This window comes from Ictalurus punctatus, chromosome 9 (assembly GCF_001660625.3).
Source record: "Ictalurus punctatus breed USDA103 chromosome 9, Coco_2.0, whole genome shotgun sequence".
NCBI lineage: Eukaryota > Metazoa > Chordata > Actinopteri > Siluriformes > Ictaluridae > Ictalurus > Ictalurus punctatus.
In genome coordinates this window covers 25,964,352-25,979,816 of record NC_030424.2, presented here as the reverse complement: position 1 = coordinate 25,979,816, position 15,465 = coordinate 25,964,352, and the positions used below count along the sequence as shown (strand labels likewise).

Here is a 15,465-nt window from a genome sequence, read left to right as displayed (position 1 = left end):
AATATCATATCACGATACTTGAGGACATTTCTACGATACACAATGCGTATCATGATGTATAATTATATATGATCACTGACGAACTGTCTGCGAAACGATAGTAAAATGAACAAAAAAAACCCCATTAAACTGAGTTTGACGATACTTTTCTTTAACGGCTACAAAGATTATTATGTTTTTAAAAATTACATCAAATAAGTACCATTTTAATTTGTAGTTATTAAAAAAAACGTTTTAAAAAAATGCCTTACTATACCAACGATATCATAGGAAAGTGTATTGTGTAATCATTTATCATGATATCGATATATTATTGATCTATCGCCCAGCCCTAGCTCCTGGTATCGAAAACTGAATCAATTTTTGACCAGTCAGATTTGAAATTTTTATGAAGTTTATTGCAACCTTACATAACCTCTAATTATGTATTGGGACATTTTCAGCGCTAGTTATTGCGTTCTCAATCGCCCAGTGTTCTATAAACTAAAAATAATGAAACAGTCAGTAGTGTCCGAGTATGAACACTTTCCCGTCAACCTGAATTGATGTCCAGTTTGAATACAGCCAAGTGGGTTTCTCTTGTTCTTCAGTGCATGTATAGTATACATACAGAGATTTTAAAAAGAATTTTTGAATTGAATGCCTTTTATTGTCACTATACATATGTACAAAAAGAAGGATCTGTACTAGGTTGTTAATCATTATCGCAAGATTGGTCAATACCGATATTGCACAAGGCTGCCATATACAAATTAGCACCCCGACAAACTACATTTTATTTGGTTCTCTGATCATTCAGGCCAAAAGTTTGTTGTGGGTGTTTTGATAAATCATGGAGTTCCTTTGGCATGCCGATCTTTAAGCGTGACACCAGTTTGTAATATATTACAAGGGATACCCCCAGCTTGGAGTGCAGCAATATAATCTCAGTATGCTATTTTTGTTCGTATCATTCAGCCCTACTAGATGGATAGGGTCTTGAAAATGAAGTTTGTCTTACAAAATGATGACCACATTATTTCAGTGTACCATGATACTTATACCCGGGGAAAAATTCCTGCCATTCCTTTGCCACCACATGCAAAATCTTTCTAGCTCTGCCACTGTACTAATGTACTACATAATAAACTAACCTGGCCAGCATTAATGCTTAAGCCTTTCCCAAAAATCAGAACATCGAGGAATCAGCATCCAGAATTAGTATTTTAAATTTTATTGGAAGATGTCTTTTTTTTTTTTCTTTCTGAATTTGTATCACACAGCAGCAAAAGCCTGTGAAAACATGAATAATTACATTCTAGCCTTGATTTTAGATCAACCACTAACATAATTTTCAGAGCCGAGTTCACTCAGTGTCGATCAGCGCTTCAATCCATGATGCCATAAATGATGCAATGCCATAAATGCCAAATGTCATAAAAAAATAAACAACTCTGTAGTTGCACACTTAAGATACGTACAAGTCGTCTTTTGCGTAACAATCACATCCTTAAATGACATTTAAAACCAGACATGAGCCAGATCCTGTTTCAGCACACCTGAGAGTTCCGCCATGAACAAATGCCTTTGTCCTGACATTAAACTACTCAAGTCTTGTTAAAGACTCTGAAACAAAGTGATGCCACTGTTCTAATTTATCGTAACCTACCATAATGAACGAGGCCTGAAAAAACTCGTGTAATTGAATTAACAGCATTTCACAAGCTTTGAATGCTCATTGGTGTTCCCGAATGAGTATCCGAATACTCGCTCTCAAAACCATTGCTGCAGTTCAAAATATTTAATAAGCAGATATGACATTTAATAGTGTATACAGGTGACGGCACAGTGTTAACTGAAATCACTGGGGTGTCTCTTTTTTCTTTTTTTTTCTTTTTCTTTTTTTTTTTTTTAAAACAACCGCGAAGTACATTTTCAAATTCACGTTTAATCGGAAAATGATTGGAGAAATGTCACATTGGCAACATGTCAATCTTCAACCGTCCAGTTTGGGTGAGGCTGTTCCCACTGTAGCTTCAGGTTTCTGTTCTTGGCTGACAGGAGTGGAACCCAATGTGGTCTTCTCCACTTCTGCTGTTGTAGTCCATCTATCTCAAGGTTCAACGTGTGGTGCATGCTGAGATGTTTTTCTGCTCACCACAGATGTAAAGAGTAGTTGTCTGAATTATTACCAAAGCCAGCGTGACTGGCACCAACAGCCATACTGCGGTCAAAATCACTTGGATCACATTGCCCCACCCATTCTGATGTTTGATGTGAGCAATAACTGAAGCTTTTGACCTGTATCTGCATGATTTTATGCATCATGCTCCTGCTTCATGAATGGCTGATGGTATAATTGCATGAGAGTGCAGGTGTACAGGTGGATACTGATTGTATGTAAGCTGTGGTTCAAATAAAAACATATAATAGGCTGTTTTCTTATAGGGAATTTAACTGTTTAGAATTATACAGTTCTTGTTGGTTGTTCACCTTGTGCGTTTGACTTGAGTCCCCAACATTAAAAGTTTGGCTTGTCAGTGGCTTTTATTTAAACCAGTAATACATTTCATGTGATATTTTATACCACATATATTAATTATGAGAGAGAGGTGTGTGTGTGTGTGTTTGTGTGTGTGTGTGTGAATGTATGTGTATATATAATATAGATGTTTGTGTGTGTGTGTGTGTGTATGTGTATATATATATATATAAGATATATATATATATAAGATATATATATATATATATATATATATATATATATATATATATATATATATATATATATAAAATATATATATATATATATATATATATATATATATATAATGTGTGTGTGTATGTGTGTGTGTGTATATATATATATATATATATATATAAGATAGATAGATATAGATATATATAGCTATATATAGATGTGTATGTATATGTTTGTAATTAGATTGACTATGAATTGAAGTAAGACATGATTTCATCCACCGAATAGTCTTCAGGGGTTACCTGTGTTTGGGTGAATCACAAATGGCTTGCTTTCTGAACATATAGTGAACATATAGGGTGGGGAAACCATACACTTACAGCCATTTGATTACTAAATAGAGAAACTAATACCAACCTAATGAATAAATACTTGAGTATTCAAATTATTCAGGCCAGTCCTATATGTAATATTATTTTACAAGGTCATGATTGTTTCCAGGTCTATGCTCATAGCTTATCAATCCAGTTGACTATCTCAGAGTTTAAACAATGCAATAAGCCACTCACTTTTATTTTTCCTTCAAAGTAACACCTGGTTTTGCTTCTTAACATATTTGCCACCTGTTTTTTTCCTGATTTTTTATTTTTTTTCCCAAGATCTTTCCATTCCTAAACCTGCTATCAATTTTAAATCTGATGCTCTTGATTTTGTTGTATTTGTACATACTGACATTGGTCTCTCCATTTATCCTTTTTTTTTTTTTTTTTTTTTTTTTTTTTTTTATAAACATAAACAAACATGGTCACCTCTTGTCCTGTTTGCTTTTTGTCCACAGAATCCCAGAACTCTGCCAAAGTGGTACGTGCCAACAAGCCCAGATCCAGAAAGTCCAGCAAGGTGGGTTATTGCATGTATGCCTAACTTGGTAAAGAACATTATTTGGGTCTGTGCTTTCACTCTACATGTGTTTAGATGAGAAGTGATGGTGTGTTGTAGTAATAGTGGAGCTTTAGGACAGCTTTGATGTGCTTCGAGATGATTCAACATGGTCTTGAAGCCATAGTTAGCTAGTAGCACAGCTTGGGGCTCAAGTCCTTCAGTGTATTCCCTGTGAAGCGCCAGATTACGCCCCCATAACCAGTACCAGTAATCAAACTCTAGTTCTCACCCCCAAGGCAGTTAAAACCCCTGTCAACAGTCAAACTGTAGTTCCCACCCCCAGTGCAGTTCCTGCCCCCAAACCCCTGTCACCAATCAAACTCTAGTTCCCACCACAAACACAGTTTATCCACTTCAAGTCTGTCACCAATTTAAGTGTAGTTTATACCGCCATGCTGCAAAAATGTAGTTCCCACCCCAATGCACTTTCTGCCTCCAAAGCTACTGTCACCAGATGAACTGTAGTTCCCAACCCCAGTATAGTTCCTGTCTCCAGAACCATTGCCAACAGTCAAACCATAGTTCCGGCTGCAACATCAATGTTGCCAATCAAACTTTAATATCCAACCAATCAGGACTAAGCTCTTTTGTCATCAAGTCCCCTCCTAGCATGTGCAGAGCATTAGTAGCACCTGGCTCTGAAAACTACAGCCACCTTGCTCAAGCAAGATCGTTCTTACGGAGTAGATCATCATGCTGTGCTGGTGGCATCAGTGAAATTGTAGTAGTCATGCATTGCACCAAGTCAGGTACTGGAGTTATATCCAAGTAAAATAATTGTTTATTTTTGATCTTTCATATTTCATCATCCCACAGTTTTTGTAATGTCATGAACAATCTTTATTGTCCATTGTGATTACTCTGTTTGTGCCCAATCCTACTTAATTAAATCCACCTCTTCATCTAATCCATCAGCACACGAGTCTACGGCAGTGGGCATGCATGTTCAGACAATCCTGCTGTGTGGAAATGGAGGCTAATTGTAGTGGTTAAAGAAATATATACAGTGTGTTGACTGAATGGAATGTTAACCAGCTCTTAATCTAAAAAGTGTTTAGGTTGTGTAAACCAGTGTAAAACTTTTCTGTCGTACTCTGACTGACCATATGTTTAATGTTGAGTCTCTGCATGTAGCTTGTCGTGACGTGCTCCGTGTTGTTGTGTTTTGTTGTGTTGTGTTGTGTTGTGTTGTGTTATGATGGACTGGGGGAGGTGGGTCTGCTGTTGTGGTTATGATACCTGGGCTGGAGTCTGCAGCAGCCAATAACATTATAGTTCACTCTGTGTTTGTGTGTAGGTGTGTTTGGGTCCACTGGCTTCTGTGTGGGTGGTTCTTTTTCTTTCTTTTTTTTTTCCCCCCAAGTGTCAACATCAGAGTTTAATGGTTTCCCTGGGATCAGAACTGTTTGAGAACTGTGCAAAATAAATAAATAGGCAAATGGTTGAACCCTAATGTGAATGTCAGAAAAATTTTATTCTGAGTGTTTTTGATATATGAACGAGTATTATAAGGTTAATGTAGTAAAATTATTTTAATTCCGTTAACTTGCCTCATATTGAGGGTTTTTTTTTGTTTTTGTTTTCCCTCATGACTTTTTGAATTTCACTATAGCATAGTAGCTGCATCCAAATGAAAACACTGGAAAAAAATCATGACAGAGAGACAGAAAAATATTGTTCTGTGTAGTCACTAGTGCATTGACCAGGGTTTTAATGTAGCAATTATTAAAACAAAATCTTCATTTCAGGTTGATTTAATACTTTCACCTACACAGCTGCAAATAAGTACTTAAATGTACATCACTGGGAAATTACCATGGTGCTTGGAATTCTGGGAAACCTCCTTTTCTTGGGAAAAAAAAAAAGCATGACCTATCTTTTACCAAAGGAATAAATGCTGATTCTTTAGACTGTGCGGAAAGAGAGAAAAAACGCTTTTCACAATGACACGAGGAGAGACACGTCATTTCCAGCTCATGTCCAGTAGTGCAATGAGAGTCAAGAATTTGTGATGCTGAAAGGTCATGCGGAGAGGAAAAAGCAGCGGAAATCATTGATCTTCCAAATGCCCAACTCTAACAATGCTTTCAAGTACATCCTATAAGTACCTACTTCTTATGTTGTTACTGTAGGGGACTGTGTGAGTGTGTAGTAGCCCAGGTCTGAATTATGATCCCTCTGTTTTAGGGGTGCCAACACTTAAGGTTGAAACCTCCTTTTTTGTTTCTTGAACTGTTTCTTTCCACGTTATTACCCCTTCTCCTTTCTCTCTTTCTCTTGATTTCATTTTCTTTCTCTTCTCCCTCTCGTTCTCCGACCATCTTCCTATCAACTTCCATACTTTTCTTCCGTCTTTTCTGTCGCTAAAGCAAAGACCATAAGTTGTAGAAACCAATGTTTGGCACAAAAGTGCATAAACCCAGCTACTACTCGGAGAACTGAGTGAAGTCGGTTTAGTCATTTTAATGGTGACGCTCGGTATAGCGCACACTTTATTTTTTATCATTATTTAATAGGTTGGCTTGCCTTTTGCCAGGTGAAAGCCTTAAGGACCATGTTATACATATTAATATGCAAATCTTAATTTTGCCTGATCCTCATAAATTTGGTTGGAAAATACTAAGAAGAGTGTGGCTCTACAGTTGCGATCAAAATGATTCGACCCCCGTTGCAAATCAGGTTTATTGTCAAAATGTACAGACTTTCAGTTGTTTGTAATGAACAAATCAACCAAAAGCAATTGAAATAGTTCAACACGACGAACGCTTCAAGTGGTTTCCACAAATTCAACTGAAAATGCAACTTATGACTTCTCCAGTCTCAAAATTATTCAACCCCTTCGTTGCAAGCATCTTTAGTACTTAATAGAGCAACCTTTTACTGTTATGACCTGCTGCAAACGAGATGCATAGCTCCTGGAAGCTTTCCTGAGGAATCTTATCCCGTTCCTCATGAGCAGTGGCCTCCAGTTCAGGAATATTCTTGGGTTTGCATGCTGCAACCTAAGACAGGTCAGGCAAGACTTCTGAAGTAGAGCTTTAATTTGTTTAGTCTAGTAAAGTCAACTATATTAAATGAGCTTGATGTTCATTAATTTGGGGTTTGTTTGTCAAAAAGCACTTGACATGCTTCCCTTTAGATGATTAAAACAAAATTTGCCACATTTATGGGCCATTCTATAATAAAATTGACCTGTTGGTGGCACTAGATATATAGAGTCCAAAGTTTACATTCCTACTTTGTTTTTTTCCCCCTCTGACTTGTTTAGTTTAGCTAAATGATTCTTGCCCCACATGAATCCTTGGATTATGCCCTGTTCAACCATAAAATGGACAGAGACAAATGAACAGAGATTTATCACTCTGATGCTATAAGAGCTTTTTTTTTCTTTTCTATAAGTAATGCTTGGACCCCAGTGATCGCTAGATGCAGCTGTATTTTATTTTATTTTTTTTCTTTACATGAGCTTGTGCCATTTTATGTCCTATATTTATTGTTGCTGTGCGCACTGTTATATTCAGTGTTGTGATTTGTTTTCTTCTTTTTTTCCTCTGCTTTTTTTTTTTATGTTGTTCCTGTGGCTCTTCCCTCTTACTACCCAGTCGAGTGATTTCAGTGACATCACCAACTGGCCTACCCCTGGAGAAATAGCCAGTAAGGAGGTGAGGAAAAAGTAATTATTATGTATTTTTGAACAGCATGTTGGTTTTGAGCTGTCTCCTAATGAAATGTCACCTTCTATTCGTGTAATTTTAGGTATTATATTATACATTTTTTGCAACATACTATATGAATGTTATAAAACCACTGAGGGTGAAGGCTAACGTGCTTCCTCTGAGAAACGAAAGCCAGCCGCATCTTTACGAACTGCTGCTTCATGCTGTCACAGGGCACCGTAACACACTCGGAGGAAAGCGCTATCCGCCCCCTTCCATATTCATGAACTCACAGAAGACCACGTTTGGCTAGAGTTGCTGTGATTGACAGGGGAGAGAGAGAATTCCTTTCCTCCCACCCAAAGAGCACGGCCACTTTTGCCCCTGTGAACGTGTTATTCATTTTTCAGCCTCTTTTTTTTTTTTTTTTTTTTTTTTTCTTCCTTCCTTTTCCAGAATGACAGACTGACGCATTACACGAGTTCATGCCACTTAATTGAGACTTAACAACATGTCCGGAACAGCTGTGTCTATATCACATTCTTCCTCAATTACACGAGAGCTGTTACTCGATAGAGAACTGTAGTGGTTTTTAACACGCTCTAGGACTGCTTTGAGCTGTGTTTCATGACATACCATCATTTCACACTTGGGCTTTATTGAGTGCTATGTTCAAATGGTAGGTAAATGTTAGCCTTTAACCGTAGCCCCAATAAAAGCACTTGATTGATTGCTATTAAAAGCATTGATGGATTATTAAGAAGATCCTTTTTTTAAATTTACAGGGTAGCGTCTGAACGCCATCTGGTTTTGCTGTGGAGTCCTATTGGTTCTGACATGTTCAAATAACAATGGCATATTTTTATTTATATAGTGCTTTTCTCTGAATAGATGCCTACAATGGGTAAAATACACATTTGTACATTGCCCTCCAGAAATGTCATGAAACTGAGCAAAAATGAATGTTTGAAATGAATTAGTAGTATGTTGAGATCAAACATACAGACAGGCGCATACATACGTGTGTGTGTGTGTGTGTGTGTGTGTATATATATGTATATATATATATGTATATATATATATATATATATATATATATATATATATATATATATATATATATATATATATATATATATATATATATATGTATATATGTATATATATGTATATGTGTGTGTGTAGATATTACACATACACTTCTACTCCACATCTTTTGATCTGAAGGTATGTGATTAAATGTTTGAAATCGGTGTTGTAGACAAAAATCTAATTGTGCCAACATATTTATTTCTGTCATTAGAAAACTAACATTTTATTTACTAAAAAATATATTTTTAAACACGACTTGGAGCGAAATATTCCGAAAAATTAAAATTAACATATTTGTGATGCCTTCCTTGGAGAGCATAACAGCATTGAGTCTCTTCCCGTAATACCTAATTAAGTTACGAGATAATTGATCTACTTTTCTATGCAAAATATTTCAAGTTGCTTTACTTTCTTAGGATTGTTATATGTGGAATTCCTTCTTCAATTTGATCACAGGTTGTCAGTAGGGTTCAAATACAGAGGATGAGATGGTCATTGCAATTGAAAGAATTACTGACTTTGAGTGTCCTTAACCGTTTCCGAGTTGATTTGGAAGCATGTTTGGCATATTATCTGGTTGAAAGCTCCTATGGCTAAGTCTGAACCTCGTGGCAGAGGCAACCAGAACATACTAGCCACAGAATAAGCCCCAAAGCATCAATGATCCACAAGGTTACAATGGGGTATCAGGTGCTTTTAATTGTATGCAACCCACTGTTTGTTTCTTTTTGTCGCGCCCCCCCAACATGCCAATGGTGTTCATATGATATCTGACTGCAACACACAGTGTCAGTTGTAGTTCTAATGACACTTGGTGAAATTCAGGCTGTGAACTTATTGTGATTTTGTGAGATGGTCCCAGGATGGGCTTGATAATAATTGATTAAACATCAGTTATTATCAAAAAGGACAGACAGCAAGTGTGAAAAAAATAATTATTAATATTTTTTAAACTGATGTATAAATTTGCCAGCAAGCTGCTTTCCCTGTAGCCGTTCTGTTATCATCATAATTATCTGTTATATCATAATTAATGGTAGCTTTGTATTGTAACAGATCAGTTCGAAGAATCGGTATCATGTCATGCCGATGGTCAGGTTTACATCTCAAGTTATAGCCACATTACCTAACCGCATGTGTATTTTTATATCCATTACCTAATTTGTGCTGGTCAACAGCCAACCGCATGTGTGGTGTTTTTTTTTTTTTTTTTTTTTTTTTTTTTTTTGGGTTTAAGTTCTTTAGTAATGGATGTCAAATGGATTTTACATGTGTGCAACTTCATATTTATACCCTAGGGTAACAGGACATGGTTAAAGGCAACAACAGAGTTCCTGGGAACTGAGAGCAAATGCATAATCACATTTTGTTTGCATGTTTAAAAAAATGGAAGGCACAATGAAAAAGCACAAGTTCTGACTGTAGTGGCGTGGTTAACTCTAGTGATTGGTAATTGATTGGTTCCATCCATCACTCTATTCCTCCAGCAGCAACAGAACGCACTGAATACACAGGGTCAGAAAGTCCCAGCCGGGCGGAGAGAGGGAAGGAGGGAGCGCGGAGGAGAGAAGAGAGAGAAGGAGAGCGGTAGTGACGGGAGCGACAGTAAAGAGAACAGGGAGGCACAGCAGGAGACGCATCTAACCACCGAGCTGGAGAAGGAGGCGGGCAAAGACACTCAGAGCAGTGTCCCCCGCAGGAGAGGTGAGACTCGCACCTACACTCACGAACCCATGCTGTCCTGTGAAGTTTGAGAGTTTCTAGTATATTGTGTATAAAGTGTAGTGCCATAATGTATTATATGACAGTGTCGGTGAGTTCTTGATTCTGATTGGTCAGAAGGTGAACATTATTTTTGTATAACGGCACGGCTCTGACAGAAGTTCCGGCTGTAACATGAAAGATATGTTAATATTAATGCGCTCATTCAAATCCATTATTTTTTCTAAAGTAACAGCTCGTACATTGTAGAGCAAACGCTCCACGTGATCTAAGACTAATAATAAACGGATTTAAAACGGCGTCGTTTAACAAAGTAAAACTTCTAATTGTTGATGTGGTGATGTTTTTTTTGTTAGGAGACCTTTATGGAAGGAGTCTTATGTTTAAGGGGTGGTACTGCTTTGCAAAGTTTATTAGCACAGGAAAGTCACAGAGAACTTGATGCTTTCTGGTTTCTCGGTAAAATGACAAGCTGCGTTTTTAGAGAGAAAGAAGGAGAAAAATGAGTGAGGCTGGTGAGGGATCGACTGTTTATCGCGGCTATAGTAAGTGAGAACAGGAACTAACTTTAAACTCGGACAGCCACGGCATTATTTCGAGTCATAAACCATTAAAATGTGTGGTGTTGCATTAAAAAATTAAACTTTGTAATTATTGGCAAATTGCTGTGGTTTAAGCAGCAGAACACTGTGATGCCCCCAGAGTGCAGTAAATTGGTCTGTCATGTGTTTTTCCTATTACAGCAACTCTGACATTAGTGTCAGATGCCGTGAAGAAGTCTGTAACCTGCAAACTTTACAAAGCGGAGCTTGTGTAGCACAGAAGCATGACATCGATGCACGAGCACAAACTTATGTTTATATCCAATATGCTCCACTGTGTGCGTGTGCATGGGCTTGGGGAAACTGGTCCGAGTTGCTTCAAAGATTTAGTTTGATTGAAACTGTATTAATATTTTTGGTTAAAATGCAAGCAGTGGCCGCATTTTAAAATACTCTGCATTTAGACCATGTATGTTAGTAAGGAATAGGGAGAAGACAATTGAGAAATGTGTGCGTATTTCTATTTTATTGAAAAATAAACTATGGTATAATTGGAAAAGGCAGAGATCTTGATTACTCTAATTAGGCACTTGTAGTAATACAGCAATTCGATTCCATTGCTGATGCTAGCAGCAAGTCTTTTATCAGTAGGCTTTATTCTTCAAAGCACTCATTTAGGGTTTCATTAGGATAATGAAAAAATGTCAGCCGTTCATCTGAGTCACTAATAGCTATAAAAGTATAACAAAATCTCCAGTTGGGAAACTGTTCACTGGTAGTGTTGATGTAAAAAAAACACTAATTATTACAGCAATTTTTTAATTCTTATCTTAAATCTTGTTTTAAAATTTGAATGATTATTTTTGATATGCCCAGTGAAATGTTTATTATTAACTGTTCTGTATTATTCGTTAGTATTTTGTATATTTACTCAGTTTCAATGTTCCATTTTTAATTATACCATCATTACACTTAATTGGCTCAGAGCATTATACTGTTGTGAATAATAATTTAATGTTCACCTTATCTGTTGCACTTGCTGTATTGCTGGAACTCTGCATTATGTAAATACTTAGGAACTGACTCGGCTTCTCTGTGTAGAGTTAACGTTTCTGTGTTTATTCAAGAAAAGTTTAGTGTGCATGCAGTAAGCGAGAAGCAAGTGCAAGGTTAAGGTTATTTTGGGAGTCTGAAAATGTTTTTTATTTAACCAGGCAAGTACCATTTGGATACAAGATCTCTCCTTCCAGGGACTTCTGGTTGGTTTGGTAGTTTGGTTAGGCCTATTTTGCCCCTCATTTAATTTATTAGCCTTAATTAAATATTCAGTATGGAACTATTATACACAAAATGTTTTTTTTTTTTTTTCTGCTTGGTGCTTTTAACCCGGGCATTTTTATGTAATCGTTAATCATCATAAGTGGGACTCTTCTCCATTATATGTGGGGGAATAAACAATAGAATTTTATTTTAATGTTAATTTTGTGAAGTAACCGATCCAAACAAACACCACGACGAAAAACATCAGCTCTTGTTTAAATAAGCCAGGGTAAATCCATAAGACTGTAATTGTAATTGTTGATGCTAAGTTTAGTATTTTTATGGACTTTTTATTTGATTTCATGAGCTTTTTCATTCTTGATCTGGACATGACTCAATGTCAGGGGGTTTATCTTCTGTTCTGGATTTAAATATAACGCTTTGTTTTATTCAGTGTCATTGAATTAGATTATTGACTGTAGGGTTTTGCATACCTGGTGTCGGGAAGATACACTACAGCTGTGATGAGAACAAGGAGCATGAGGACTGTATTTGAAACCATTTGTACCGGTGTATGAATAACAGTTAAAATTTCTCCTAGACCTGCATTTAACTCTGGATTCTGTTTATTTCGGTATTGATCTTTTGAGGGTGAAGGCATGGAGAGCTTCTGTCTCTATATTTGAGGCTGTGCTGGTGGGCAGAGGGGGATGTGACGGGTATCGTGTTGCATCAAACTGTGGAGCAGAGTTTTAGGGTTAGGTCATGCTGTTGAGGAAGCCGTCTGTGCTGGTGTGACCAAAATGTACACTTAACAGACAAGAGAATGCTTTTATCTTTCAGTTTCTGAGCTAAATGTCTTTAATCTTTTGTCGCGGTCTGAATGGAGGGGTTTGTTAGGCATTGATGTTCTTTGCGTTGCAGTTTGTGGTGTTTATTTCAGCTCTTCTTTCTGTACGCATGTTTGTGTGTGCTGTTTGTGCAGGCTTCAGGAGGGATTTCAACGATGAGACGTCAAGCGTTCGCAGCGAGGGAAGCAGTGTCCGCGGCAGCCTCCGGGGACGGGGCAAAAGTCGTGGCAGGGGCAGAGGTCGTGGCCGAGGTAACCACGTGGCCAATGCGGCAAAGACTATATACGGAGTCCTTACTATACTACAACATAAATGCATGGGGGTTTTATAGGTGATTACAAGTTCTACACAAGTAGATAAGTATACAATTTAAGCCTTCTTAAAATTCTGTTAGAAGGTCGGACTACTCTACAAGTGCAAAGAACCGGGTACTGAACTCTGGTTTCTAAAAGGCACTGACTTTATCATGTCATATACTCTCAAACATGGTCTGTTTGACAAAATGGAAAGAATAAATCATATTAATTTGCAACTATAATAATTTTGTTTTGCTTGTATAACTGTAAAAAAAAAAAAAAAAAAAAAAAAAAAAAAACAACAACAAAAAAAAAAAGGTTTTTGTCTCAGTGGAAAAAAATGTACCTCCGACAAACGTTGGTTCTTTGCAAACATGTAGTGCACAGAAAGATAAGCACACAAACGTGTGGCAGAAAAAAAAACGGTCCACAGTCTAGGAAGTGTGTACTTCCTAGAACTAAATGCAGCATAAGTCATTTTATAATCTGTGCAACAACAACAAAAAAAAAAACCCTGCAAACATCCTCTTTTCACACACCTGTGTAAAAGCGCAAATGGCACAACCACAAAAGACAACAACAACAAAAAAAGATTAAAATTAGCCCCGTTTCTGAAAGATATATGCTCATGTAGCACAACGATTTGCAGAAAAGTAACATTTTTCTTGAGATTGTACCTTAAAAAAGTGAAAGGTTTAAAGGTATGAAAAGAACATGTTTATCGCTGTATATGTAGTTTATTAATGGTTAATCATTTTAAATCTGCATCCCCCAGGGCGTTTTGACTACTCCCACAGTTATCGGGAATCTTATGCCGATGGTGCCACCGTGCCGCCGGAGTACGGGGCCAACATGATGTATTTCTATGACGACGGGAACCGGGTACAGATGTACACCATCGAGGAGAGTCTGCTCAAGGAGTACATCAAGCGCCAGATGTAAATTTACCTCTTGCTGTCTTTATCTCCAAACTGTCATTTAACTTCTGCAGTGCCCTGGTATTACATTTAAAACCCGAAGGATTGTACCACAGACTTACACTGTGGCACATATTTTAACGGTAGTGGTGTGTTAAAAAATAGTCACCAGTAGGTGGTGCTCTGATCGCATCAGGAAGGGGAAAGGCAGTCAGCGCATGGCTATGGTCGTGTGTGTGTGTCTGTCTGTCTCCGTACTATATTTAGCATTTCTGACTAAGGTGGAATTGTAAATGATCTGGGGATGAAACCCAGGGCCTGTGTATATATCTGTGTGTGTGTGTCCCCGAACATGTATTTTTGTGACTCAGAATGTGAGAGTAAGAGACAGGAAATGTGTGCATAAACGTGTGTGTATGTAAGCATTAATATGTAAGGTAATATAGTATAAATGGGCTGAAAATGGGAGTTCAGGACTTTTTCCCAGTTCATAAACTCCTGTGTACATTCGTCTGTTAGTATGTGAGATTCTGTGCATGTTTCTACTTAAGTGTGTGTGTGGGTTCTGTAATGTTATTGAGTAAGCTCAGTCATGCTTGCTGCACTGTCTACTGAAGCCCCTCAGGGAGCACACACCACTCACTGGTCTGGAATCAGGTCTCACTGTTACTTACATAATTGTGGTTTAAAGGGCTGGTCCAGGGTCAGCGGGGAGTGAAGCTGTGGTCAGGGCTGCTCCTAAACTGTGGCCAAGGTCACGTATGAGGCGAGGGGGAGAGGGACAGCCACGTGAGAGAACTGGAAGAGAGGGGAAAAACAACAAAAAATAACATGAAACAAGCCCTCTTGTTTTATGAGATATCGTACTTGATTCTGAAGTGACAGGATTAGATAGGATTATTAAACTGATTGTAGAGCGTTATTTGCATCTGTAGTATGTAAATGTAATATTAGGAATGATAAAAGTAACAGTAGTTTATTTATATTTAAGAGCAAATCAGTTATGCACATTTCAAAACAGGAAGCAGGAGTAGTCCAAAGGATGTATTTTAGAAAATAGAGAAAATGTGCTGTACAATTTGTGTTTGTGCAGCAACACGCACGACATAGGGTGGGTGCTGATATACCCCAGCCGATGTCTGTCCGTCCGTCCATCCATCCATCCATTCATCCATCTACATACATCTCTACCTATCTATCTATTTGTTTAGTTTGTGCAGTAATAGATATTCCCCAGGGTATCCATCTATCTATCTATATATGTATCAAATTATGTCTATCTATATCTCTAGCTTTCTATATCTATCGACCCATCCATCCCTCCATCCACCTATCTATCGATCGATAGATAGATAGACATAAACAAAATGATTAGGTCTTGTATACACTTGCCTTACTCATTTTATCAATGAAATTTTCACTTTCTTGGGGAAATATCACTGCAGTGACCATCTTCACACGTTAATTAGTGTTAATCTAACTTCATTAGAGAACTGGTCTATGAACT

The 15,465-nt window shown here is 37.4% G+C and overlaps 1 protein-coding gene across 4 annotated transcripts in view; it reads left to right on the top strand.

Moving 5' to 3' along the window:
- Positions 1-15,465, top strand: part of larp1b (La ribonucleoprotein 1B) — a 55,366-nt gene that overhangs the window by 22,720 nt on the left and 17,181 nt on the right. For 3 of the 4 annotated variants that reach the window (XM_017476452.3, XM_047157836.2, XM_047157834.2), the window contains exons 2-6: positions 3,519-3,580; positions 7,225-7,284; positions 9,858-10,074; positions 12,880-12,996; positions 13,817-13,979. In XM_017476452.3, the coding sequence (XP_017331941.1) occupies positions 3,519-3,580; positions 7,225-7,284; positions 9,858-10,074; positions 12,880-12,996; positions 13,817-13,979 (619 nt within the window). The remainder of the gene's footprint in view (positions 1-3,518; positions 3,581-7,224; positions 7,285-9,857; positions 10,075-12,879; positions 12,997-13,816; positions 13,980-15,465) is intronic. The other variant, XM_047157835.2, reaches the window with a different exon arrangement.